The sequence below is a fragment of the Sturnira hondurensis genome, unplaced genomic scaffold, assembly GCF_014824575.4.
Source record: "Sturnira hondurensis isolate 20B ecotype Veracruz unplaced genomic scaffold, ASM1482457v3 Scaffold0006713, whole genome shotgun sequence".
Taxonomy (NCBI): Eukaryota; Metazoa; Chordata; class Mammalia; order Chiroptera; family Phyllostomidae; genus Sturnira; species Sturnira hondurensis.
Window position 1 is genome coordinate 3,308,533 of NW_028079344.1, and position 20,807 is coordinate 3,329,339.

Sequence of the window (20,807 nt, forward strand, 5' to 3'; positions counted from 1 at the left end):
TTTCTCTGATGATTAGTGATGTCGAGCATCTTTTCATATGTCTATTGGTGATGTGTATGTTTCCTTTGGAGAAGTGTCTGTTCAGGTCCTTTGCCCATTTTTTAATCAGATTGTTTGTTTTGTGTGTGTGTTGAGTTTTACAAGTTTTAAATAGATTTTGAACCCAACTCTCCACAGTCAATTAATATTTGACAATGGGGGCAATAACAGAAAATGGAGTAAAAGTAGCCTCTTCAACAAATGGTGTTAGGAGAACTGGACAGCTACATGCAAAAAAATGAAACTCAAGCACCAACTTACACCATACACCAAAATTAATTCAAGGTGGATAAAAGACTTAAATATAAGCCATGAAATCATTAAAGCCCTAGAGGAGAGCATTGGCAGGAAAATCTCAGATACTCCACACAGCAAGATTTTTACTGATATGTCCCCTAGAGCAAGGGACATAAAGGAAAGAATAAACAAATGGGATCCCATCAAAATTAAAAGCTTCTGCATGGCTAAGGAAAACAGTATCAAGATAAAAAGAGAAGCAACAGCTTGGGAAAACATATTTGCCAATGATACTTCAGACAAAGGTTTAATCTCCAAAATATACAAAGAACTCACTTGACTCCACTCAAAGAAGATGAGCAACCCAATTAAAAAATGGGCAAAGGACTTGAACAGACATTTCTCCAGGGAGGACATACAGAGGATACAGAGACACATGAAAAGATGCTTGATATTGCTAGCCATCAGAGAGATGCAAATTCAAACCACAATGAGATACCACTTTACACCAGTCAGAATGCCTATCATAAACAAAGAAACAAACAACAAGTGCTGGAGAGGTTGTGGGGAAAAGGGGACCCTAGTTCACTGTTGGTGGGATTGTAGACTGGTACAACCACTATGGAAAACAGTATGGAACTTTCTAAGAAAACTAAAAATGAAAGTGCCTTTTGACCCAGCAATTCCATTATTAGGAGTACGTCCTAAGAACCCTGAAACACCAATCCAAAAGAATCTATGCACCCCAATGTTCATAGCAGCAGAATTTTTGATAGCCAAGAGTTGGAAGCAACCTAGATGCCCATTGGTCAATGACTGCATCAAAAAGCTGTGGTACATTTACACAATGGAATTGTATGCTGCAGAAAGGAAGAAGGAGCTCCTACCTTTTGCAACATCATGGATGGAACTGGAGAGCATTATACTGAGTGAAATAAGCCAGGCGGTGAAAGACAAATACCATATGATATCACCTTTAACAGGAATCTAAACAACAAAACAAACAAGCAAGCAAAATATGACCAATGACACTCAAATACGGAACAGGTTGACAGGACCCAGAGGGGAGAGGGGAGAGAATCATAGGGGAAAAGGGGAGGGACTCACATGAATAAGTATAAAGGACACATGGACAATAATTAAGGTGGGGGGCAGAAATGGGAGGGAGGTGGGGAGCATGGGTGGGGCAGGGCAGGGAATATAAAACAGAAAACTGTACTTGAATAAGAATTAAATTTTAAAAATCTTTAAAAAATTATTATTTAACAAAAAAATAGATTTTGGATATTAACCCTTCTCAGATGTATCAATGAATATGTTCTCCCATTCAGTGAGTTGTCTTTTCATTGTGTTGATAGTTTCCTTTGTTGTGCAAAAACTTTTTTATTTGAGGTAGTCCCATTTATTTGTTTTTGCTTTTCTTCCCCTTGCCCCAGGAAATATATTAAAAATATTGCTATAAGAAATGTCTAAGATTTTACTGCCTATGTTTTCTTCTAGGATTTTTATGGTTCTGAGCCTCATATTTGTCTTTAATACATTTTGAGTTGTTTATTATGTGTGGCATAAAAAAGTGGTCTAGTTTCATTTTTTTGCATATTCTCTCCTATTTTCCCAAACCATTTATTGAATAGACTATCTTTACCCCACTGCATGTATTTTCCTCCCTTTATCAAAGTTTTAAATGACCATAAAGTCATGGGTTTATTTCTGGGCTCTCTATTCTGTAAATCATCACATTTAAGGCTTATTAAAAAGGGAATATATAAATAGTGGTCTTATGTAGGAAGGTCTTTGTTTATTTAAAAAGATATGGTGGGAATGTAAAATGGGGCAGCAACTGTGTAAAAACAGTATGGAAGTTCCTCAAAAAATTAAATATAGCATTACCATATGAGCCAGCTATTCCATGTCTGGGTAAAGACCCACAAGAATTAAAAACAGGGACTCAAATGGATATTTGTACATCAATATCTATAGCAGTACTCTTAACAATAGCCCAAAGATGGAAAAAACCCAAATATCTGTCAACAGATAAATGGCTAGAGAAACTGCAGCATATCCAAACACCAGAATATTTTTTAGCCTTAAAAAGGAATGGAACTCTAATATACCCTATAATATGGATAAACTCAGAGTACAGTATACTAACTGAGAGAGTACAATTGTAAGACTGACAATTCTCACAGTCACCTTCAAAATGTAGAGGGAAGAGTATGTAAAATTATTGAACCTGCCTCAGATTAGGCAATTTATGATTTACCTTGTAAGAAATGATTAAGAAAAGCCAAGATTTTATTTTAAAAACTAGTATAGAGGGGATATATGGGAATACTCTGTACTTTCCATCCAGCTTTTCTATAAATCTAAACTTCTCTACAAAATAAAATCTATTATTTTTTTAAAAAAATCTATTTTCACATACTCTAGTCACTGTCCATTAATCTAATAAAGCTTAAACCAGCCCAGTTGGCTAATGAGTGGTTTTAAGGCTTCACCAAACTTCTCAGGATATCTTGGTTTGGACAGCTGTGGCTCCCAGCTAATTATCTGCAGGTTTTAATTTGATCTCACAGCTTGTCCAGGCTTTGTTTCCGTACCTTATGGTGCATAAAGGGCGGGACAGGGCGAGTCAGAGCTCTCCAAGTATCTGTGCACAATTTCAAAGGGATCACAGGTCTCAGGGAAGGCACTGGCATGAGCAGTCAGCTGCCCCAGTCACTGAAGAGTTTCCACTTTTATCTTGACCTTGGCAGCTTGGTGATCTCACTGAGCCTAGGGCTCACAGAATGAGACTTCAGAATCATTCTCCTGCTCCATCCCCCCAAATAGGAAGTGATAGCCAATTAATACATTTTTAATTTCTTAAAATCTAGAAAATCATAAAACTAAGCTGAATGTTTTCCATGATTCCGGCTTAACACAAGAAATTGAGAGGGTGTTTCCTCTACATTATATTCACTACATTATTCATAATGAGTAATGTGGAGATACATATAAATATATATATTCTTCAGATATCTCATATCATTAGTATAAAATAATGATTATTAGGAAACATTTATAAAATGTCACAATACAGATATAAGGTATTACTACCAGATTTCTTCAAGTACAATAGTTAGTTTTTTGATAATTGGCACCTCTCAAAATGATATTTAGAGTTAATTCAATTTTTGTCTCCTTTATTAAAATATGACTTAAAAATTTTGTCCTGCTATTCAAACATCTAAAACCAAGTTACAAAGCAATATGACTGCCTCAGTAGAGATGAATAACCATGACCTAACTTACACATGTGAAGATACGAAACAAGACCACACATTGTTTAAGCATCTGAATCCTACCCAGTGATCCCAAATATATGAACAACATGACATAATGTAAATTGATAATATATATTATAACTGAATAAATGACTTACTGAATGAATGAATTAATAAAGTCTCTGGTATTCAGTTGGTTTGAATACAAACATAAGGTTTTTAGTTCTAAAAACAGAACTAAACATAAGGTCATTTTAATCTCCATGCTACTGAGAAGTTTGGTTGTTAGACACATATTTTCACTTATTGTTAGTAAAAATACAAATTGAACAATACAGGGATGGGCAAAAGCAGATTAATAATAAATAATACAATAATTAGTAAATAAATACTAATAACAAAATAAACTCTGTGTTTCACTTACTCACAACTGTAAACTTCCTTCTGTCCACACCTGCATTTTTTAAAAAACTAAGACAGTAAAGGTCATATTTAAAAAATGTTTAAGTTCTTTGACCCAATAGTCCCAAGTCTTGAAATCTATACCTCAGTAATAGTTAGCATTGCAGCCACGAAAGCAGAATGATTTTACAAAATTAGAAACATCTTAAATATCCAACCATGGGAGGAAATGAAATAAATTATCATGTGTCCAGATGATAACATATTATTCTGCCATTAAAATTCATTACAGGGATTTAGATGCTGGCCATGAAGAAGAAATTGGTACCGCCTGACACTCCTACAGTAACCAAGGAGACAACTTGACAAAGTGTACAGTGAGTGGCTCTGAACTACTAGACAGCAGGCGGGCAGGACAATGGTCCCTGGGAGAGGGGCTTTCTGCCCGGAGGCACTTTCTGGACAATGGACTGTCAATGTCTTACAGAGTTAGACATACATATATCCTTTGGCCAGGCAATTCCATTCTTAGAGAAATAAAAATATGTGACCAGGAAAGGATCTTACAAGAATTTTTATGGCACCTTTAGTTGAAAGAAAGAAAGTAAGAGGGAAAGAGAAAGGAGAGGAGTGGAGAGGAGAGGAGAGGAGAGGAGAGGAGAGGAGAGGAGAGGAGAGGAGAGGAGAGGAAAGAAAGAAACTGTAGTAACTACTGTACTAGTAAGTTCTGGAGATCTAATGTACAATACACTCAACAATACTGTATGAGAAACTTCAAAGATGCTAAGAGACTAGACCTTAATTATTCTCAACACAATAAAGAAATAATTATGTGATGTGACTTAGAGGTGTTACCTAGCATTACTGTAGTAATCACAGTGTAGTATATAAATGCATCAAACCAACAGGTTCTATACCGTGTAACCTTATGTAAGTGTTAGGTATAGAACCTGTTGATTTGATGCATTTATACACTACACTATGATTACTACAGTAACACTAGGTAACACCTCTAAGTCACATCACATAATTATTTCTTTATTGTGTTGAGAATAATTAAGGTCTAGTCTCTTAGCATCTTTGAAGTTTCTCATACAGTATTGTTGAGTGTATTGTACTGAATACACTCAACAATGTAGACACTGAAAAAAATGTCAGTGTAGACACTGAAAAAATTGGAATAACCCAAACAGCCTAACAAGGGCATGGATAAATTTTGATAAATTCATGAAGTGACACACTACTCAGAAATAAAAGAACAAACCACTAACAAAAGTAACAATGGATGGATCTCACAGACACAATGCTACAGAAGCCTGACACAAAAAAGGGCACATCGTTTGATTCTATCCATATGATTTAAATAACAGTCAAACCTAAACAAAACTGAAAAAAGTTCAGAACAGGGGTTCATCTTGTGGTAGGAGGGGAGGAGGGGGGCAGGTGGAGCACCGACATCAAAGGGCAGAGAGGAACAAACTGGAGTGACGGAGATGTCCTGTGTCTGGACACAGGTATGGTTTACATGTGTCTGTATTCGTCAAAACTCATCCAACTACACCCTTAAAATAAGTGCATTTCACAAACTATGTGACATCCATCTCAGTCAAAAGGGAAAATGAAAGAAACATTTACTACAGGACTGGATGTACTATCTTCGCTCCACAAACAGGTCTTCTTCATGCTGCTCTCGTCTGTGCATCTTTCCTCATTCTCTGCTCCCTTCTTTCACTGAGTCCCTCCTCTGGGTCATGCCCCATCCCCTAAGCTCCCCTCCTATGTGTTCGCCATCCATGCAACCTCGACCCCTACACATCCCTGCAGCACTGAGAAAGAGCAGTCTGCTTACTTGCCTATTCCCCCCACAAAACCAGAAGCCCCTGAGGTCAGCCTTAAATAAAAATCGAAGTGACAGAGATAGAAAGTACATATATAAGGAACATATGTGTTTTTTCTCTGTGCTAAGAGCTTTCCCTGGATGTCATCACTATCTTGTTAATTAGCAAATCCTGAGGTCCCAGAACCCCATAATCAGAAATCATGAATTATTGATATACACAGTGTTTTCAGGTTGATGGAATGGGTCCAAAGGTAATTCTTGGTCATTAGAATTGCAAGTAATTTTTAAACACATTTTTCTTATATTTTTGTATTTCAAAAAAATTCTACTTTTATACCAGAACAAAGGAGTTTTCTGTATAAAAAAAGGTCAACTAAAGACATTAAGAACAAAGAGCCTTTGAGGTATAGCTGAGGTATTCATGAGCTGCTTTAAAAAATTTGTTATAGTGTTCTTTTTAAAGATGAAGATGTTACAATTTGAATAATTACTGAGCAAAAAGGAAAACCCCCCACAAATGTTGCAATGGATTCCAACTGTAATTATCAAAAAAATATTTCTTCAGAAATTAAAACTTATGCGTTTTTAGCTTCAATATAATGGGAAGAAATAATTATTTTAGAACGATCCCCCTTTTCCTTCCATAAATACACAAGAAGCTTTATTTTGAAGCCAAAACACTTGGGGATCTGAAAAGTATATTTTGACAGAGTCTTGAAAACTGTCTCTCCTAATTTCCCGGAATCCTTTCCAAGGCCCTGTCTAAGAAGATCTCTTGAGTACGATACTAAACTGTGCTACATGGAAAAATGCTTTGGCAAACTACCATTGATAACACACAAATGATAAAGTTTAAAAATAAATCTTGCCAAGAAATGAAACTCTGTATAGTTCTCAAATCCTGGGCCTCAATTATTTTTATTTATTTGGCTCACTTGTCATTATCACTGAACAATTGAAGGTACAATATTTGCATCCCCATTTATGGTCCCCATTTGATCCTAGAGATCTTTTTGTTTGCTTGTTTTTTTCTTTTTTTATTGTTGTTTAAGGATGGTTGTCTCCATTTCCCCCACACTATTCCTCCCCACTCCAGCCATCCTCAACTCCCACCCCTGACCCTACCCCCCTTTGGCTTTGTCCATATGATCCTATAGGTCTCTATGTCACCTAAAGGTGCACCACCTACAAGACAAGCTCAGAGGCCTGCCGGAAGAATTCTCTCAGAGAAAGACCTTTTCAGAAGTGTGAGTCGGGGGAGCTGTAGAAAAGGTCTCAGATTCTTTGCCCCTCCTCTCATGGACAGGCTGGAGCTGCTGCCTGTTTCCTCCACCTGAATCTCTGCTGGCCTCAGTGACACAGGAGAAGGGACACTGTGTGACTCTGCAGGTCCACTCCGCAGGGGAACACAACTTCTGCCTCTTTCTCTGCAACATTCATGCTGGAGCCCTGAACTGCCATAAAGCAATTTACGTTCCATGAGGAACCACGGGCCCACTGGAGGGACCACACAGACACAGCCTGACCAGCCCCCATGGCCCAGCACCCCATCCCCAGCGGCCCCACTGTCAGCCCCCATGAACTGCAGCCTCAGTGGGGACACACCCACTCAGTCAAGCCTTTCCGCAAAGTCCAACCCACAGAAACCTGGAGAAATACAAAATATATGTTGCTGTCCTAAGCCACAGAGGTGTGCAGTGACTTCTTACACAGAGGTAAACAACTGGAAGAGAAGCTGTGTATGAGAAAACAATATGAGACAACAAATACGTGTGAACAAAAGAAAGATGTTACTGTGAGAATAGCAGCTTCACAGAGAACAGGACAGAATAGACAACATTGTCTGAAGGACAAGATATCAGTGCCACTTCCAAATTGTATTAAAGAGCTTGGATTTCTTCTGATCTACTCATTTGGTCAAACAAATTTTAAAAAAACTTAATATTTTAAACTGCTTGAGGCCAGTATACTGTCACAGAAACTTAAAAGAGAATCATTTTGAATAAATACGAGCACACAGGGAGAGCAGCTTCCACCAGTTCCCAGCCAGGGTCTCAGCCTGACCTCTTTCAAGAAACAGCCAAGACTCACTTGTAATGAGGAGCTCCATTTCACATGCAATCCTTGTCCTAAAAAGCTTTCAAGATTTTCAGCCTTAAAAATGTGAAATTTGCCTGTTCTTTTCATTTACCCTGTCAGTGTGCTTAGCAAACACTGTCTATTTGGACAATACAATAATAAACTTCAATTTAGTTTTGATTGATTTTTCAGAAATTGGGGGTGGGGCAGACAACACATTCAAATTAATGAGGTTTTATAAAACCCAGCAAACAAGCAGCTCTTGTTTAAAGGTTTGCATAAAACAAAGGCCCTTCTGTGATAATGTTCCCACAACAAAGTGCTACTTCCTAATTAAACTTACACAGAAAACAAAGCAGTTCTTCAAAAGGCAGCTTTATTTTCAATGCCATAGAAAACGTTTCCTTTTTTACATAATATATTTAGTCTTCTAAAGGAACACTGAAAAACTTTACTCATATATCTGACCACACCCAGTGAAATTTTCATGCAGGTTTAATCATTTTTTAGAGGAGAATGCAAAACACTGACTTATTTTTCAGTATGTTGGCCCAAAACACAGGCTGGGCAGCACCTTGTGTCACAGTAAACTCGTGGACGAGTGCTAATGGTCTGCCTCAGTCACAGGGAAAGGACCCTTTGAGCCACATGACGTGGGCAAAGAGAACACGGGGAGGGGTGTAGGAAGAATCTGAACAGTCCCAATTTCTAGGAGGAAACTGTAACAGCCCCTGCCGGTCTTCCTATAGAAATATAAGACAGAAAACTGTACTTGAACAAGAATTAAATAAAAATTAAAATAAAAAAAAGAATCATAATGCACGGGAAACAATGACAGGAGACCAGGAATAAACAAGGTGCAATGCAGTTACATAGTGTAGAAGGGACCAGTACTGCAGTCTTCTCACCTCTACAGAGAAGACCGTCTGTATTCCAGGACTGTCGAGGAAAGCGGATGAACAACATGGACATGGGAAAAATGCTATGGATCATCTACAACCTACATACAGAATAGGTGCATGTATATGTACAGATTCCTATGTAGATGCTCCCCAATTTATGATGAGATTTTGTCACAATAAACCACTGTAAGTTGCAAAAATCATTAAATGGAAAATGTGTTTAATGCACCTAACCTACAAAACATCATAGCTTAGCTCAGCCTACCTGAAACAACCTCAGAATAATTACATCAGCCCACAGTTAGGCAAATTCATGAAACACAAAGCCTATTTTTTAAATCCTCACCCAAGGACATGCTTATTGATTTTAGAGATGGGGAAGGGAGCGAGTGAGAGAGGATAAAAAATATTGATGTGAGAAACACTGATTGATTGCCTCCCTTAACCCAGGCATGTGCCCTGAGCAGGGATCAAACCCACAGCCTCTCCATTTACAGGACAATGCTCCAACCAACTGAGCCACGCCAGCCAGGGCATGCAAAGCCTATTTTATAATAAAGTGTTGAATTTATTATGAATATCTTTCACACCATTGTAAAGTTGAAATATTGTAAGTTAAATGATCATAAGTATGGGACCACTTGTATATATGAATTGTGTATGAATATATAATATAATAAAATATATAGATTGTGTATACATATACATATGTAGGTTCTATATGCCATATATATAGGTCATGTACTATATGTAATTCCATAACACTATATTACTAAATTCCATATTACTCTAAATTCTATATACTAGATAATCTATATACTATGTACAGATTTCTAGATATATACATTATACTTACATATTTGTATACAATGTGTATGTGTAGATTTCTACATAATACAGGCAATAAACATTCTTTTTTAAAGCAATACACAAAACTGACCACAAACTTGCAATATGAACCTTAAAATTGATATGTATTCATTGCAATACTTAATTGACATACTTATGAGATCAATCTTTTTTCACTGTTATTACATATAGAAAACAAAAACAAAAAATAACCCCAAAATGTCTTGCATGGGAATTCTTAAGCAAATGGTGGGTAAGCCATATAGAAGAATATTGATCTTTAAAAATCATTGATAATGTACTTTAATTATATTTGGAAATGCACATGCTATGATGTTAAATAAAAGATCAGGACACAAACACACAGGTCATTTACATCAACTGAAGGGGTGACACCGCCCAATGATGCACGGAGCCCAGCTCTCAGATCTCAGTAAGTCATTTCACCCGAGCAAGTACCTAAACTCTCTGTTTCGGTTTTGTCATTTGTCAAAAGGAGGCAATCATAGGACCGCACTCATAGGGTGAGTATGACTATTCAATTATGTAATTCTGATCGAGTGCTGAGAGCATGGGGTCTGGCCCAGAGTAAACGATACTGCAACACTACTGAACACACAGAGAAATGCATGCAAAAGTCTAAAAGTAAGATGTCAAAATTATTAGTGGTTGTTTCAGAATGAAGAAACTGCAAGTTTTTCTGCCTCTTGACACTTATATATCCCCTCTATCTATATTTCTACCATGAACGCATTTCACTTTTCTAACCAGAAAAAATAGAATTAACTTATGAATTTATTTTCTCAAATCTTCTTAATTGCACTTCTTAGCTAATTTCAATTAGGTTACATCAAGGCCTTGTTTAAAGTTTCCCTTGATGGTATCAGAAGACCTTCGGGGCTTCAAAGTCATTCGTGGATTACAAACACGGCAGAAGGAAAGGAAACATTTACTCGGCCTGAGGAGTTTGTCAGGGGCTGGACTAGGAGCCAGCCTTCACTCCTCATGCTGTGGCATTCTACTTGTAAGTTGGAGAAGTGTATCACCCCACCACGCTCTACACATATCCACCACACCGTACAACCCAAAGGAACAACACATACATATACACATAAATAGAACTGCTCTCACTTATTCTCCATCACCATCCTTCTTAAAGTCACAGCACCAAGGGGTCAGCCTATGGCAGTCTCTCAGCTGAGATCCAAGGACACCTAGTCGATGCGTCAGAAAGCAGTCCATGATTTCACCATAAGAATCCTAAATTTTGCATTTTCATTCCAAAGTTTATCTAAAAACTTAATATAAACCTATTTAGTGTGTAGGTGTATACACCTACACACATATACATATGAACTGAAATTCCTTTATTATAAAATTCTGCTCCAGGATTTTACAGCTGTGTCTCTGTGTTTATGTCACTGCACTGGTACAGGTGTCCCCTACTGGGAAGATAGTATTTGTGTGGGTTGCAAACAACCTCAAGTCTACCTTTGTAGACTCTGCTTTGTGGGGCTCTAAGGGGAGGCACTAGCAGGGAGTTGAAAGGCCAGAGAAGGGATTACTTCTCTCTGGGTACCTGCTGCTCCTGTGGGTGCCCTTCACCCTGGCTACAGCGTTTGACTGCAGTCTCCAGCCTCCCCACACTCCCCAAATGAGCCTCCTCTTCACAGCTCAGAGGTGGGACATTCTCCTCCGAGCCTCTAGGTGCAAATAACCCCAATCACCTCCCTAAGTTCCGCCTCAGAACTTCCTATCTCTGAGTCACCTTGGAACCCCTTTCCACTTCTCCAACACTGTTTAAGCAGTTCCTCGTACTAGAAACACCCCTTTAAATCCCTGGAGTGGATCCTGGCTGATATGTAACAGCGTGCATTTCATAGTATGTTCACTTTTTAAAAGTTATGGTAAACTATACACAACACAAAAATCACCACTTTAGCCATTTTTAAGTGCACAGTTCAGTGGCACTGAGTAATTCACACTGTCATGCAACCACCACCATCACTGACCACCAGAGGTTTTCCATCTTCCCAAACTAAAACTCTGTGCCCATGAAAAAACAACCCTTCTTCCTCCTCCCTTCAGTCCCTGGCAACCACCATTCCAACGTCTGTCTCTACGGATATGACTGTTCAGTACTTCATACAAGTGGGGTTACACAGAATTCATCATTGTGTCTGGCTTATTTCACTTAGCATACTTTCGAGATTTATCCATGTGTTGCATGTATCAGAATTTGCTTTCTTTTTAAGGCAGAATAATATTCCATCCTGTGTATATACCATGCTTCATTTATCCACTCACTGTTGGACGCCTGGATTGCTTCCACCTTTTGGCTACTGTGAATAGTGCTGTAATAAACCTGCATGTGCACATATCTCTTTGAATACCTGCTTTCCATTTCTCTGAGAATACATCTAAAACGTGAAATTCTATGTTTTCCTTTTTGAGGAATCACCACAGTACTGCATCATTCTCACCAGCAATGCATGAGGGCTGCAACTTCACATCCTCACCATCCCTTATTTTCTGTTTTTAATATGTTTATAGTAGGCATGTTAATAAGTGCAAAGTGGTATCTCATTGAGGTTTTGACCTTCATTTCCCTAATGGTCAAATATATTGAGCACTTTGTCATCTGTCCAGTGTATCAACTTTTAGGGTAGTGTGTTTCAAATTGGAAAACCTTGGGGTCTTATATTAAGAAATTTTACCATAGGTATACATATTAATACAATTATCAGGGCCTGAAAAATGCTGACAATCATACAATTCAAGATCCATCAGATGTGCATGCTTGCTCTATCAGAAAAATTTCTTTAAAATCTTAAGTTGTCACAGAAGTTCCCTGACTTACTTCAGTGGTGTTGGTGTTATGTGAAAGGAAATGCTCTGAAGTCACCTGACAGTGAGGAGCAGTTTATTATAGCCTATGAGTTGCCAAGGTGAGCAGACGGAATAGTTCATTATTGGAGACCAGCCACATGTATGTTAATTTTATGATTGTTCAAGAGACTCTTCAGCTTGATTTTTCTTAAAACAAAGATACCACATGCATTCAATCCTCATAGATTTTTATAAGCATAAGATATCACTAAATACCTAACAGTGTTAACTCTAAAATCTTGGGAATCATCAATGTAAGAAATGAATAGCAGGCACTATTTTGAAAAAGTAAAGAAATAAATCTAATCATTCCTCTTGTAAACATTACTAAAGCAAACACTTTGCAGTTAAATCTTATTACAAACCACACAATATTTATTGACTTTCTGATAACACCACTTTTTGTATTTTCTTCGGTTTATCTGTCAGGTAGCCAAACATTACACACAGAGGCTAAAAAATGCCATAATTTGAGCAACATGACCAGTTGAACTAGAGTCAAGAATAGAATCAATGTCTTTAGCATTTGCCAACACAGAATGAAAGTGACTAATTTAGTCATAAAACCTCAGGATCTTATTTATTAAGGTACATGAACACATTTACAACATGAAGTTGTTACGTCTGCAATTATACTCAGGTCTGTCTGATTTTACTTTAGAAATCTATGCTTAATTTCACATTTTCATAGGAGTGAAACAAAGAAGTTGGAACGTTTGTTGATCTCCAGCTTTTAATCAGGTGGTAAACAAACAAGAGGAGGGAATGTGAAGAAAAAGCATTTACGGATGCTGCAGCTCTTTACGCAGTGCCTCGCCTCTGCCAATGCCTGTGTGTGCAAGAGTGAACAAGACAACCCTCAGCAAACGTTAACAGGCAAAGGAAAGGACAAAGCAGGAAGAGGAGGAGGAAGAGGAAGAACATGTCTGCAGTCTCTGCCTTCTCAGACTACAGAATCTAGAAATGAACTAGTAGCTGGTTAACAGCTGGCTTGACAGGGAACACACAGATTTTGACAGTGGGAAAAAGTCATCAGAAGGTGCAGCTGTGCTGTAGATCTGAGTGTCAGTGAAACCTAAGAAACCAGGGAGACATGTGGGAGGAAAAGGAGATAACTTGACAAGGAAGAGATCTGGCTATCAATACCAATAAGGATGCAAATCTGGCCTCACCACAAGAGGGGCAACCAACCTGCATGTACTAGAGGTAGCCATTTAACTGGAATTTCACCAGGTCTTTGGAGCTGATTTTAGTTTCTATCAGCTCTATAATAAAGGGTAGAGGAACATGTTAACAAAACCATGATGAAACAATCCAACAAACCCAGAATGTGGGATATTCTACAACACAATTGGCCTAGTCTGTTCAAAAAGTAAGTATTTTTTTTAAATTGGAAGACAATTCAGATGAAAAGAGATTTAAGAAGGATTACAATCAAATGCAATGCATGTTTCTTACTGTATTCTGGTTTGGAAAAGAACAAGCTGTGAACAACATTGGTGGATACACTGGGAAATGGGATGTGGGTGTAGAGGTCGTTAAGAAACAACCAGCAATTTGTTAGAGGGGCTAATGTCACGGTGCCTGTTCAGAACAAGTGTCCTGTTTCTGGAAGATACACAAAATACTGTATTGGGACAATGTCACCATGACTGCATTTAACTTGAAAAGTGTTCAGAAAGATAAAACAAACACAAAACAATGTTTAAAAATGTCTGAATTGCAGGGGTGGGTATATGCATGCCACAGTCATGTGCTTTCTGCATTATCAAAAATATCCATAACAAAAAGGCTCAATAAATAAGTACATCTGAGAAAGATTGGCTCATATGTAAGAATAATGCACTTTTTAAAAATACATTTTATTGGTTATGCTATTACAGTGGTCCCATTTCCCCTTTTATTCCCCTCCACCCTGTACACCCCTCTCCCACCCTCATTCTCCCCCTCAGTTTGCGTCCATGGGTCATTCACACAAGTTCTTTGGCTTCTCCATTTCCTATATTATTCCTACCCTCCCCCTGTCTGTTTTGAATGTACCATTTCTGCTTCTTATTCCCTGAACCCCATTCTCCCCCTTCCCTTCCCCACCGATAACCCTCTATGTGATCTCCATTTCTGTGGTTCTGTTCCTCTTCTGGTAGTTTAACAAAGTAACGACCAGCTGTTAGTCTGGCCGAACTCACATAACATTACATTTCTAATGCTGAAAATAGTTATACCTTTTCCCTTAAAAAAAGAAAATAAATTGAAAAGGTGATAAGAAAATCAAAATCTCTTATAGAAGCATCCTTCCCACTGAAATAAAAACAAAGCTCAGGGGAAAAAGAAGTTCTTCTCTATTTTTCTTAGGTGGGTTTGAAAATATTAATGTATGACATGTTAATTCAGGACATATGGCTGAAAATCATCAGGAGTGATATTTTACTTACATTATACTATGGACCTAAACTTGGAAAAATGTCTCCTGAGCCACACACATTGGTTGTTCAACCTTGTTTACTGTTATTATAAGAGATCAAAAGTTCCTTGAATATGAATATACACAGTATTGTCTTGTCTTCTTAAAATCTTGTACATTACAAAACTATCCTTTATTCAAAGAATTATAATAATTTGTCATTAAATGTCAAAAATTCCTATTTTAATGCTGTAGTGCACATTTCAACTATTTGTCTCAACCGATATTTCACATGATGTTTAAGAGTTCTAACACAAAGAAATTGAATGAAAATAAATAGGAATATTATGCAATAGTATTTCTTGAAAACTCAAATCAGAACTTGTGATAGTAGATGCCATCTTTTTTTTTAATCCCTTCCATTCAGACTTTTTTTTCTCATTCCCAGGCATTTGGGGGCAAACAAGGCCCAAACCATATTTTTCTCCATTCTACTATGTAGTCTTGAAGCAAATCAAGAGGATGCCATTGTGGCCTGAGCCAATTATACCTTGCCTTTCCCAGCTCAAGCTGAAGACCTGGTCACAGTGGCACTGGACAACTCCACTTTACTCGTGGCCCTCACAGACAGAAGGACCAGGGTGAGGCATGCTCAAGGGGATTAATACTATCCCCTTTGTTTCTAAGCATTATCTGCTGAAATAACTTTGCACAGTGACAGTAGCAAGATAATAAGTTTGAAAGGCAGAAAATGCATAAATTTTGTACTTCCACAGGACTCCCAATGTGCCTGTTGACATCAGCACACAGCCTGACACAGGACTCTGAACAAATGAGGGTACCTGCTGATACAGCTTCTAAGAACATCAAACCCCACTGAAACAATTTCACTCATTTTCTCGAAGAATTCTGAGAATGAGGATTGTGTCAAACAATGTTACCATGCACTAGTTGTGTATATACTGCTAACTTCACCTGGTGGAAACACAATGAGAACAGAATGTAAACATGGTTAGAAACAAGGCACTTTCCCAGAGGTCATCAGACTGTAACTTGGCTACCCACAGAAATTCTTCAGTGCTTCTTGCCTTACCTACCTGTCTTAAGTCCAGAGTGATTGTGACCCAGTGATATTCTCTCCCATTTTGAATACTGGGACTTTGCCACCAGTTATTGGTACCATCTATTGCATTTGATATTGGATGGCGTTCTGTAAAAAGAAAATAGAAATATACTACCCTCTAGGTCCATCCATGTTGTCATAAATAACAAGACTTCACTATTTTATGGCTAAGCAATATTCTGTTGTATATATGCACCACATCTTCTTTATCCATTTGTCTATTGATGGGCACTTAGGTTGCTTCCATATCATAACTATTGCATATAATGCTGCAATGAACATAGGCATATGCCTGTTTAAATGAGTGTTTTGAATTTCTTCAGATCAATAATGAGAAATGGAATTTCTGGGTCATATGATAGGTGTATTTTTAAATTTTTGAGAAACCCCCATAGCTTTCCATAGTGGTCGAAACAAATATAATATGGCATATCTACTGTAATTTAAAAATTATTAAAAAAGAAACAAAGGAAAAAAGGAAGGTAGGAAGGAAATAAATTAAAAACATGTACTTTTCAGCCTTTGGTCTATATTGTTTTAACTTCTAAACTGTATGCTAGTGGAAGTGAGTAGCAGCGAAGGTGAATACATTATGTTGTGCATGATTTCCTAATACAAGTCTCTGTAATCATCTCAAAAAGTATAAATTCCCACAGGTACTTCCGATAGAAGAAGCAACACTTGCCTTTGGGGTTGGCACTGTGGCTGTCACAGACCCGGCACTGGGGGTTCCGCACAGGTCGGCCAGGCACGTGCTCCACAAGTTTGCAGAACATCTCAGGCCCCTGCTCACCACAGGTGGCATTGGTGATGATGTGAGCATTGCTGGCAAGATTGAGAATGGCAGGAAACAGGCCTGGAAGGAAAAATTCACCAAATCATCTCAGCGACTTGAAGTGCAAAGGAAATTACTGCATGTCACTCTGCAGAGGAATCAAAAAGAGATTGTAAGTCTATGTGCCAAGTGAAGGAAGTCTTACACCAGAGCAGTGATACAGTGATTTCATTTATATGAAATTCTAAGAGAAAGAAAACTCATCTACGAGGGGAAAAAACCCTGCACAGGAGTGGCAAAGGGTGGGACTGAACGTGAAGGGATGTCAGGGAACTTTCTGGGGTAACATTATGTTCTATATTTTGATAAAGGTTTGGACTGCACAGGCAGATACAGTTGTGCAAAATCCTAGAATGGGTGAGATTTGGGTAGATTGGCGTGTTCCATTTATCTCAATTAAAAAGAGTCATAACAAATATTGATGCAAACACTGAAGAGTTTAGGAGTGAAGTGTACTTTATCCTTCAACCCACTTTGAAATGCATCAGAAAATAAGCTGGATTGATGCATCACTAGGGACAGATACAGGGTCAGATGGGTAATAAAGAGCATGAAACATCCACTGTAGAATCTCAGTAAAAAGGTAGATGTTCACCACACAATACTTTTCACTTTCCTGACTGAAATGCTTCCTAATAAAATGTTGGAATAAGTTTTAAGAAAAGTGTCAAGTGAGAGGACTTCTGGTCAAGATGAAGGCATAGGTGGAAACACTGTGCCCCCTCCCACAACTAAATTTAAAGACAGCTAAGTTTTAGAAACAAAAACGCAGCCAAAACAGTGAAAATTGAACTGTACTGAACTCCAACAACGAACCACACAGCCAGACTGGTAAGAGGGTCGGGCTGGAAAGACCCTTCGGTCGGAGGGACCCAGGAGCAGAGGCCGAGGCAGTTGGCAGATCCCAGGTGTGGGGTGGTGACGGGTGGACCCAGGGAGGGCGCAGGGCGGCTGACTGACTGCGGTCACACATTCTTGCGCAGATAAACTGAGCAAAGGAGCAAACAGTGAGACAGACCCCACAGGCTAGGGCCCCAGCGATGGGAATTAGAGCCTGAAAGCACCAACTGGAAAGACTTTCTCAGGGTCGAGGGGCCAGGAGAGGCTCCCAGGACCACAGAGAGTTCGTTGGAGAGACCCACAGGGTCCTGGAGAGTACATGGGCCCTGGAACCAGCACCAGAGGAGCCCAATTTGTTTGTGGGAAGCCACAGAGGGGACAAAAATCTGAGAGGGAGAGGAGCAAAGAGCCATTTTTCCCCCTCTCTGACCCCGCTTCCACATACAGTGTCACAACCCAGTGATCTGGGTCGCCAGGCCCTGGTGAACACCTAAGGCTCTGCCCCTCAAACATAACAGGTGCAAACTGACCAAACATTATGACTCAAAAACAGCTCAATGCCCCAGAGCCTATAATTCTAAGTGACCAAGAAATAGCCAACCTTTCAGATGCACAGTTCAAAATACTGGTGATCAAGATGCTCACAGAATTGGTTGATTTTAGCCACAAATTAGAGGAACATCAAAGGCTAAACTGATTGAAATGAAGGGAAATGCACAGGAAACCAATAGTGATGGAAAGGAAACTGGGACTCAAATCAGAGAAAAGTGTCAAGTGATGCAGTACACAAATATGCCAGTGAAATTCAAACGCCTTTCATTCAAAAGGACACCACTTTCTGACCACTTTGTTTCAGCTGCCTCTGATAGTATTTACAAGGTCTTTTCTATCATTATCTAGGATAGTCCCCTCTCTCTCATCTTTCTTTCCTGCTTGTTTTCTTTGGTGAATAAAACTTGAGAACACAAAGATCCAATTTTCAAAATTCTCATCAATTCAGTGTTAATCTTTGCCTTTGTACAGTTCTTTGCGCTCCAGTGAATTTTATCTTTAAGAAGCTGGTCCAAATTATTCAGAAAACAATTTTGGGGTGACTGTAAGGAAAATAATTCTAATAGGTTCCTTAGAGACTTGACTTTATCTTGGTAAAAGAGGATAATACCAGAGATTCTGCAAAGATCCAGAAAGTCCAGTGCACATGATTTTGAAGAGGCGTTTTCCATGAAAGGACACGGTAAAGCGAGGCAGAGTGTTGACAGGCAGGGTCTCAGCTAAGTGGGGTTTCTCTAATTTACATGACCTTGATCTTCAAAGAGCACAGAAGATAAATTTTTCTTTATAAAGAATATAGAGTCAATATTATTTCTGAAATATTTCTTTGCCAGTAAAATTTTTTAAACCACAATATAATTTTAGTAATATAGAAGGAATTCATGTCTTCAATTTTGATTTTTTAAGGTATTATTCAATCTTTTTCAATTATCTTCATTATAATTTAATTCACAAAATAAAAATTGTTACTTTTATAAGAGTTGCTAGACAAAAAATGAGCAGGCATCTATCTATCTAAACAATAACTTATTAAGTAGTCTTTCAAAGGCTTTCCATATAAAACAGAGCTGCCTATTAGTAGTTCTCTCATAGTAGAATGCCCCTATTCAAGTCAATAGGCCCTTAGTCTCTCAATAGAAAATAGTAATTGAATATTTGTATTTTAGAGCATTATTAATTTTGAAGCATAACAGACACATCATATACTATGTTTAATGTGTCAAATACAATTTTACTTCTAACTCAGTTTTTCATTTTTATTATATTCCTTTAAAAGTTTTTTTTTTTTTCTTCTCATGCACCCCCCACTGCGGACCTGGCCCGAAACCCAGGCATGTGCCCTGACTGGGAATTGAACCAACAACCCTTTGATTCGCAGGCCCATGCCCAATCCACTTAGCTACACCAGCCAGGGCAAAAGAATTTCTTTTTTGACCAAAGAGGCTTTATGAAGAAACATGAATCTTTATGTTTAATTATGTAGTTCTTCAAATTATTATTTTTGTCAACCAGTAATTAAGACACTTACACTTCATGGAATGATCTATTTGTTAAAGTGACATGCAATTCTTGGGAGTGATACTTAAATGCAGGAGCTGATATTTATTCTGTTTAATACTGAGGTAAAGATTATTTTTTTCCATTCTTTTTGACCACAGTATTCTAGTTGTGTAGTTTAAATGTACCCTATGAGTTAACAATTGAAAATATGATATGATTTTAAACTGTGGTGTTTTATCCAAATAGCTAAATGATGTTTTTCAGGCTCCATGTCACTGCTGTGCATTTAGATTTGTAGTACAGTCTGCTCTCTCCATGCCCTTCCCACACTCTAGTGGAGCGATGAAAAGAAGCCGAGGTCACAGGAACAGGTTTAACAATGCGTTTCTCTATCAACAAATACTTGAACAGTTAATTTAACAAATGCTGCCACTTTTCTTTACTCTCCTCCACCAGTTGCTCCACATCAGAAGAACTCCCCATTTCCGTCCCAGGGCTCCCTCCCACCCTGGAAACCTTGAGTTACTGAGGGGTGTGGGGGGCAGGGCATCCTGAGGGGACCGTGCTCTCCTTACTCAGGAGTCTATGGAGGAAAGGAGGTCAGACCCTAGGAAGGTAAATTTAACATAATTTTGGTGAATAATACCTTAATTGTACTAATCAGTATCCCATCGTTCTTGCTGTAGAAAGGTTTTAAATAACTTCCATGTTTCCTTAACCTTGCTAGAATTCTAAATATACTTTTAATATTAAAAATTACTTTGTTAGCATGCCTGTGTAGAAAAAAACACCTTTAATTAATATCAAAAATATATCCCAGTTCTCTTTCACTAAAACTAAATGCATCTTTCTTCTCAGATATACTGTATATGAATACAAACTAAATTATTCCTTACCCATTACATTTACTCTTCAGGGTTATAGAATAATTATTTATTCCTTGTTGCACATGACAAAATCTGCTTGAGGAACAAAGAAAGTTAGAAATATCTACTGTAGAAGACACATTTTTAAAAGAATTTTTTTAAAAAGGTCCCTCAGGTTTCGGAATTA

General features: G+C 38.1%; 1 protein-coding gene across 2 annotated transcripts in view; it reads right to left on the reverse strand.

The window, feature by feature from the left end:
• Positions 1-20,807, reverse strand: part of LAMA1 (laminin subunit alpha 1) — a 152,566-nt gene that overhangs the window by 108,770 nt on the left and 22,989 nt on the right. For both annotated transcript variants that reach the window (XM_037050331.1, XM_037050330.1), the window contains exons 2-3: positions 16,713-16,883; positions 16,002-16,114 (exon numbers count right to left, since the gene is read on the reverse strand). In XM_037050331.1, the coding sequence (XP_036906226.1) occupies positions 16,002-16,114; positions 16,713-16,883 (284 nt within the window). The remainder of the gene's footprint in view (positions 1-16,001; positions 16,115-16,712; positions 16,884-20,807) is intronic.